We start from the raw sequence: 7,289 nt of genomic DNA, 5'->3' as shown, positions 1-7,289 counted from the left end.
CGACACGTTGGCTTCTGCTAGTAGTCAAACTGTCGGACAGCAAGAGCGACCCGGTCGCCGGCGATGCAGAGTCGACAAAAATTTCTGACATCACACGATAAGCATATGTGACGGCGAGCTGGGCTCGATAAGATTCTATTGCACAGGACCAAAAAAATATAGTAATAGCCTATTTAAGATTAAGACAGCGCTTATTAGATTTCTCACTTCTTAATTAATCTCATCCCTTGAACTTAGGTCTGACGCTCAGGGGAACACTAGGCTCTATATTTCCGTTCTAGCTCCACTAGGCCCACACCTATAGTCTCCGATAGATAGTAATAAATAGCGAATCCCGGCTGTTATATATGTATTTTTATTTATTAATGCACAACCTCTATCCTTACTGTTTTTACCGCGGTATACCCATAGATAAACGCTTCGTCCGTGAATAGGTAACACTAGCATAGTCGTGTTAGCCTTAGTGTCCGACTTATGACTAGAATCCTCTATTGTGAGTTAACAAGGACGTACTTACGATGCTGAACAAGATAATCAATGCAGCCATACAGAGAAGTCTATCAAGAAGAAAAGAAGAAAAAAGACGCGAGAAGCGCGTCAAGTACCTAGCCCGAGGCGGAAGACCGGGCCGAATGCGCTGGCTGACGCACTGCCTAACACACATCAGCACTCAAGCCAGTGTCAACCTCTCCCACCGCATCAGAATCCCCGAGAGCAGTATCAAGACGGCAGCCACGGCAGATAAGACATAGACCTTGCCGAGGGTCGCTGCGATAGCTTCCGACGCCAGGGCGCGCACCTCGGGGGCGCTGTCGGTGATGATACGCGAGTAGCCGCCAGCAAGGGCCTCGTGGATCTCCGCAGAGGTGTACCGCCTCCCATCGAGGGCGCTTCGCATCGTGTGAAAGCCGACGTTTTGGAACACGGACCCTGCAATCGCCAGCGACAGCGCGGCACCTCCCAGCTGCGCGACGTTGATGAAGCTGAGCACCGAAGCCGCCTTGTCCGCCGGCGCCTTGACCAGAGCAATCGCGTACGCGGCTTGGAACGTCAGACCGCAGCCAAAGCCAGCCAGCACCTCGAAACCGTACATCTCTCGCGTCGGGGTGGTCGCATCGATGCGCGCGAGCAGCACGCCCCCGGCCAAGGCTGTGACACCAGAGGCGGTGTACCACGCGGCGTACACGTCAAAGCGCGGCAAAAGGGCGCCGCAGAGCATCGTGGCGAATATGATGAGACACACGAGCGGCAGGAGCCGGACGGCGACACTAATGGGCTCCAGCCCGGCCGTAAACTAGAAATAGAGCGGGATGTAGTACATGTCGACACTCAGGACGGCGCTGCTGCCGGCCGTCGCGACGAACAAGAGGACAAGCGACCGGCTCCCGAGGCACCACACGGGAAAAATACGATCGTGCTTGGTCGTGAATAAGGCGGTCTATTGCTGGATAATGAAGCCCAGGGTAACGACACCCGTCATGGCCCAGAGAGTGATAACGGCCGCCGAGCCCCACGGCCACGACGGAGAGCCGCTAAACGTACACGACGTGACCAGGAGGGAGAACATGGCGGCGTTGAGTATGGCGCCCAGCCGGTCCAGGGTCCAGAGACGGGGGAGGATGGGCTTGTGACCATATGCGCCGTTGCGTGGGAACCAGAAGATGTAGATGGGTGCCGTGGCGGCGCCGAAGACGAGGTTAATATAGAATGCCCTGTGAGGGGGAGAGAGGAAAGGAAGGGTCAGTCGAGGAAGGCTCGCGTCCACACATGCATCCATGCTTGCTTGCTTGGCTGGGCACAACTTACCAACGCCATGTCGCTGCACTTTGTGCAAACGCGCTGCCAATGACGGGTCCGAGGACGGCGCCTAGACCCCAGAATCTGGTCGCCATTTTGTCAATTCAAACGTGCTTTCTCCCCGTCTTCCAATACGAGCGCAAGAGACGTACGTGCCAATGAGAGCCGTGTAGATGGGCCGACGGGCTGGGGATACAAACAGCGAGATGTAGTTTACGCCACTATCCTCGGTTGTCAGTTTTCCACACGGAACTGCCGCAGAGGCCTCGTGGGGACATGTTGGTTGCTCTACTCTACTCACCCGAGATAGATGCCTGAGCCGCCTACACCTGCGACGACGCGACCGACGGCCATGGCCTGCATGTTGGGGGCTGCACCGCAAACGGCACTCCCGACCTCGAACATCAAGATGCTGGCCAAGTAGAGCCACTTGACCTCGAACTTTGCGTACGCGGAGCCGAGCACAGAGATGGTGGCCAAGGAACCGAGCATGAAACCGGTGCCGATCCAGGGGAGCAGGGGCAGGCCACCGAGAGAGGCCAGCACGGAGCCTTGCACGGCCGCGGAGATGTTCGTGTCCAGCCCATACAGAAAGGCGGTCGAGTACAGACCGACGCACACGCTGAACCACCGCGTATTGCTCATCTGTTCGACCGCTTTGACGGCGGCCACGGGGTTGTCGTCGGCCGCCGCCGAGACATGCGCATCCATGGAAGCGTCAGGCCCGGCCAAGAAGGAGGAATCTCTGGCCGGCAGCTTCTCACCGAGCTGTCGTGGAGCGGCGTCGCTGTCGGCATGGAGATGGGAGCTCATCTTGGCGCACGCAAAGCGAAGCAAGAATGGATAATGGAAGAGGGTTGTTATAAGTGTTAGTTACGTAAAAAAAAAGAAAAAGAGGGAGCTATAGAATCAGGATCTTGAGGAAGCGTCAGGACAAAGGAGCCGAGCAGCTTCGATGCTTTCCTATGTTCCTTGTCAGCCAGCGTCCTCGCCCATACCTCGCCTTCCAGCGATAGAGACGGCTTTTGGGACAAATAGCTATTTGTTGGGACGAAGCGGTACGCTCCGGTATCAAACCGTTGTGGTCGTTGCTTTGACACGACTCCTTTGTTGAAAGGACTGCTGAATAATGTGCCATCTCCTCTCCAGTTGCTCCAGTTCCTTTTTGGAGAGCGACCAACAAGTGCCCCCCAGAGTGGAGCAACACTGACACAGTTGGCAATTGTCGATCTAACATCCCGCCGTAGCACTGGCCACACGCCCCAGTGATGTAAGATACTGACCCGGTCGTGGAACGTTGGGGGGTGAAACGATGCCTGACTGGAGCTGGCTGTATGCAGGGCAGGGGGGCCCGGAAGGGCAACCGCCGCCGAATGTGGTGTGCCGTCCCACACCATGGACTCCAGACTCCGGAGAGGAAGAGAGCAGATGCAGCGGCGGCGGGATTGGGCCAGTTTGGACAAAGAGCCCGGGGCTCCTCTATAATCAATGTCCTTGCTCAAGCCGATCCGAGACAAGCGGGTGGGGGCTCACAACTCACCAAAAGAGTAAGGTAGACACTGATCTTATCGAGACCTGACAGTATCTCATGCACGCTTCATCTTCCTGCTCGAGACATGACATGGCTTCCTACGCGGCCCAGTGGACTCGATTCATCGCCGCCGCCCTCCTGCCCGTCTACTGGATCTGGTCGTACGCCTCATGGTACTATGGCTACCGCAAGGCACGCAAGAGTCACGGATGTCAGCCTCTTCGGCGCGCCCCCCAGCGGGATCCCTTCCTAGGGCTCGATGAGTTTGCCGGCAGCTCAAGGCGGTGCGGCGCAACGGGCTCCTGCACTACATTCAACAGTGGTTCGGGGCGGTTGGTTCCACGTTTGGCGTCGACCTGCTGGGTGACTACTGATCTTCACAGACGAGCCTGACAACATCCACGCCATTCTCGCCACAAAGTTCGCCGACTTTGAGATAGGCAGCCGACGTCGCGACAACGCGGCCGAGCTGCTGGGCAGCGGCATCATTGTGGCCGACGGGCCATCCTGGAAGCACGGACCGGCTTTGATCCGCCCATACTTCGCCAGGAAGCAGCTGACACACTTGGGCATAGTGGAGAGGCACATCCAGACGCTCTTTGGGGCATTCCCAGACAACGACTCGCCTTTTGACATACAAGAACGCATCTTCCGACTGGTACGTCTCCCCGCTCAGTGAGCAGCGCCTAGGATTGGCATTGGATGGCCGCTGGCTAGGCCTGTCGAGGTCCCATGCTAACGACTCCAACAGACCTTTGAAGTAGGCACCGACTTGCTCTTCGGCCACTCCGACGACGGCCGCCTGTTGTCCGATCCCACAGAGTTGGCTCAAGAGTTCGCCTGGGCGTTCGATAGGAGCTTGGAAGGCGTGGCCGCGCGGATGCGCATGGGCAAGGCAGCACGGTTCTACTACGGCCCCGGCTATCTCCCTGCATGCAAGTCCGTCCATGCCTATATTCGGACTCTCCTGGACGAGGCCGAGCGGGTGGACAAGACCCGACAGGTGGACAGCGTAGCGGCCGGAAGGCTGGAGATGGAGCCGAGGGATCGCATAGCCTGGTGCAGGCACTAATCCGAGGGGGCGCTGACCGTGTAGACATCCAGTATCAAGTCTTGAACATATGTATGCCCTCCATGCCTTCCCTTTTCCCGACTAGGCAGATCATGTCCCCAACGCAAACCTCTGGATGGACCAACTGACATGGACTAGTGGTTGCCCTCCGGGACACGAGTGCATGACTGATGAGCGCCGCCGTATTCGAGCTAGCCAGGAGACCCGACATCCAGGCCAAACTTCGCCGCGAGATCGACGAGACGCTGCGTGGGAGGCAGCCAACCTATGAGGATATCAAATCCATGGTGTACCTCGGCCGGATCGTCAGGGAGACGTTGCGCATGTATCCGCCCATCCCCTTCAACGGCAGAGTGGCCGTCTGCGACACGGTGCTGCCTCGCGGTGGTGGGCCCGACGGTAAGGCCCCCATCTACGTCCAGAAGGGCCGGCAGATCGCCTACTCGGTCTTCCCCATGCATCGACGCGCGGACCTCTGGGGCAGCGATGCGGACGAGTTCCAACCCGACCGGTGGGAAACAGCAAGGCCCAGGTTTGCGTACTTACCTTTCAGCGCCGGGCCACGCATTTGCCCGGGTGAGTCAAACAACCCCCAACCATGTGTGGGACCAACATACATGCATACATGTGCTAACCGCCATATGACGCAGGTCAACATTTCGCCACCATCGAGAGCTCCTACTTTTTGACACGGCTGCTCCAAAGGTACGCGTTTCTAGAATCTCGGGATGCGGGTTTGCCGTGGATAGAAAAGTTGACTCTGACGGCATCTATGGCCCAGGGAACGTGGGTAGCACTAGAGTGAGGATAATTAAAAAAAAAAAATAAAAAAAATAAAAAAAATAAAAAAAAAAATTAAAATTTTGTCGTCCTATGATCCTCGCCAAGTATCCGTAAGCCGCACGCTCTAATCGATGCCCTGGAAGCACTCGTCAATTTCCCTCTTGAACCTCCCGCGGATGCCCCTTCTGTCAAGCTTCTGCGTAGCGGTAACCATTCCCTGCACTAACCGTTAGCAACAACGACAGCACAACCAGAACGTCCCGCAAGGGCCGTCGTTACTCACACTAAGAGGCGTCCACTCCTCGCTCGAGACGACAACACCCGCCACTATCTCTATTGCAGAGAGACCGGCACGCCGGCCTATAGCCTGGAGTTCCTTAAGAATCACGCCCCTAACTTTGCTGTCCGTATGCATGTTCTGTTCCTCCACGCCGAGCTCCTGCGCTATGGGTGCGAGTACTCTATCGTTAGGCATAATAACGGCAATAGGACGCCGGTAGCGGGAATCAGCCTCAACCATGATATTGGTCACGACCTGGCTCCCTCGGTAGACCGCCTCCACTTTCTCGAGCGCAACGTACTCGCCACCTTGCATCTTGACGAGGTTCTTGACGCGGTCAATGATCCGGAGATGACCGTTCGCATCGAACTCCCCTATATCGCCGGTCCGGAACCAGCCGTCGGGTGTCAGCGCCCTGCTCGTCTCCTCTGGGTTTTTGAAGTACTCCGTCATGATAGGCATACCCTTAAGCCATACCTCGCCCTGGGGCACCGCCGCGTCGGCCGAGTACCCCAGATCGGGTATCGATACCAGCTTGGCATCACAGGAGCCGGGAATGGGCCCGATGGCGGTGGGAGTATACTCGAGCGGGCACCCGAGGGACCCGGTCGCGCAGGTCTCGGTGAGGCCATAACCCGTCAGCATAGGGGCAAAGACTAGGGAGATAAATTCCTTTGTGTCGTCCGATATGCCGCTGGCGCCGTTCATGGTGAATCGGAGCCGGCCACCGGTGAGCTCGCGGACCTTTCCAAACACAAGGCCGTCAAACAAGGACGCGCCGGGCAACCTGTACCGCGATAGAAGGCCCTTGTAGCGAACGGCACCCCAGAAAAGGGCCTGCAGAACCGGGCTCGACGTTTTCAGTTTGGACAAGACTCCCTTTCTGACAGTCTCCCAGATCTGCGGGATGCCCACCATAACCGTGGGCTGGAGTGCGCGCATGTCCCCCTCGCAGTTCTTGACCAACGTGTCTGACAGGGTCCGCGGGCTTCCGTACCCAATTCTTCCGCCGATGGAGAAGACGAGGTTTTCCATGGCCATTTCGAGAATGTGGGCCAGCGGGAGGTACCCAAGCACGCACTCCTGATCGCTGACACAATCGTCTATGCAGCTGTAGAGACCAGCGACTTGATGTAATGTAAGCAGACACACACCATGCAGGGTTCGAACGTAAGCTTACCTCCAGCGACGAGGGACTGGTGGGTGATGCAAGCGCCCTTGGGAACGCCGCTCGAGCCCGAGGTGTACATAATGCAGTATAAGTCTGGACCTTTGGCAGGAGTCGGCTCTACTGGGTGCTCTTGGCCGAGGACGACAAGGTCATGGTAAGCGACGACCTTGATGTCGGGGTGGCTACTCTTAAACTCATCCATCTCACTGCCAGCGGCAAAGATACAGTCCTGGTTCACAATGACTGTCTTGACGTTCGACGCCTGGAGAGGGCCGCTAGCAAGTGTCGGCAGTAGCTGGGGGTCGATGTATACCACTTCGCACTCGGTCTGGACAAGCGAGTGCTTGACGCCCTCGACGCCGAGGGTCTCGTACGCAGTGGCAATGGAGATGGACTGAGAGGCGCACGCGTGCGATACAGAGATCCAGCTCGCACTGGCATAGAACGAAGTGTAAGTATCTCACTGCAGATAGGAGACACAGGAGGCTTTTAAGAGTAAAGGATCAGCTTACCTGGTGGTGCCGAAGAGAAAAAGCTTCTTGCTGGGCTCCAGACCCAACTGGCGCAGGCCACAGCCGAGCTCGATGATGAGTTTCTTATAGTCCTTGTAGGTGATGAAGGAATACGGTGTGAGTTCCAGGAACTGCCATTCCTT

General features: G+C 57.0%; 3 protein-coding genes across 3 annotated transcripts; 1 reads left to right on the top strand and 2 right to left on the bottom strand.

Annotated features, from left to right (window-relative positions):
* Positions 1-670: 670 nt before the first annotated feature.
* J7T54_000354 (putative HC-toxin efflux carrier TOXA) lies at positions 671-2,610 on the bottom strand (the record flags this gene model as incomplete). The annotated part of the gene is made up of 5 exons (XM_051510683.1): positions 671-1,294; positions 1,553-1,712; positions 1,807-1,881; positions 1,950-2,018; positions 2,099-2,610. The coding sequence occupies 5 exons, from the start codon at positions 2,608-2,610 to the stop codon at positions 671-673; spliced, it is 1,440 nt and encodes a 479-aa protein (XP_051358442.1).
* An 808-nt stretch (positions 2,611-3,418) lies between these two features.
* J7T54_000353 (Cytochrome P450) lies at positions 3,419-5,194 on the top strand (the record flags this gene model as incomplete). Its single annotated transcript, XM_051510682.1, has 6 exons — positions 3,419-3,530; positions 3,712-3,986; positions 4,080-4,331; positions 4,616-4,976; positions 5,051-5,105; positions 5,182-5,194. 6 exons carry the CDS (start codon positions 3,419-3,421, stop codon positions 5,192-5,194), a joined length of 1,068 nt encoding a protein of 355 aa, XP_051358441.1.
* Positions 5,195-5,307: 113 nt separating this feature from the next.
* On the bottom strand, positions 5,308-7,289 carry J7T54_000352 (Long-chain-fatty-acid--CoA ligase 1; the record flags this gene model as incomplete). Its single annotated transcript, XM_051510681.1, has 4 exons — positions 5,308-5,400; positions 5,467-6,590; positions 6,644-7,068; positions 7,147-7,289. Coding segments are annotated over 4 exons (1,785 nt in total), but the record flags the coding sequence as incomplete, so codon positions are not given.

This window comes from Emericellopsis cladophorae, assembly GCF_022114955.1.
Source record: "Emericellopsis cladophorae strain MUM 19.33 chromosome Unknown NODE_172_length_7289_cov_146_036467, whole genome shotgun sequence".
NCBI lineage: Eukaryota > Fungi > Ascomycota > Sordariomycetes > Hypocreales > Bionectriaceae > Emericellopsis > Emericellopsis cladophorae.
This window is presented reverse-complemented; position numbering and strand designations above follow the sequence as displayed.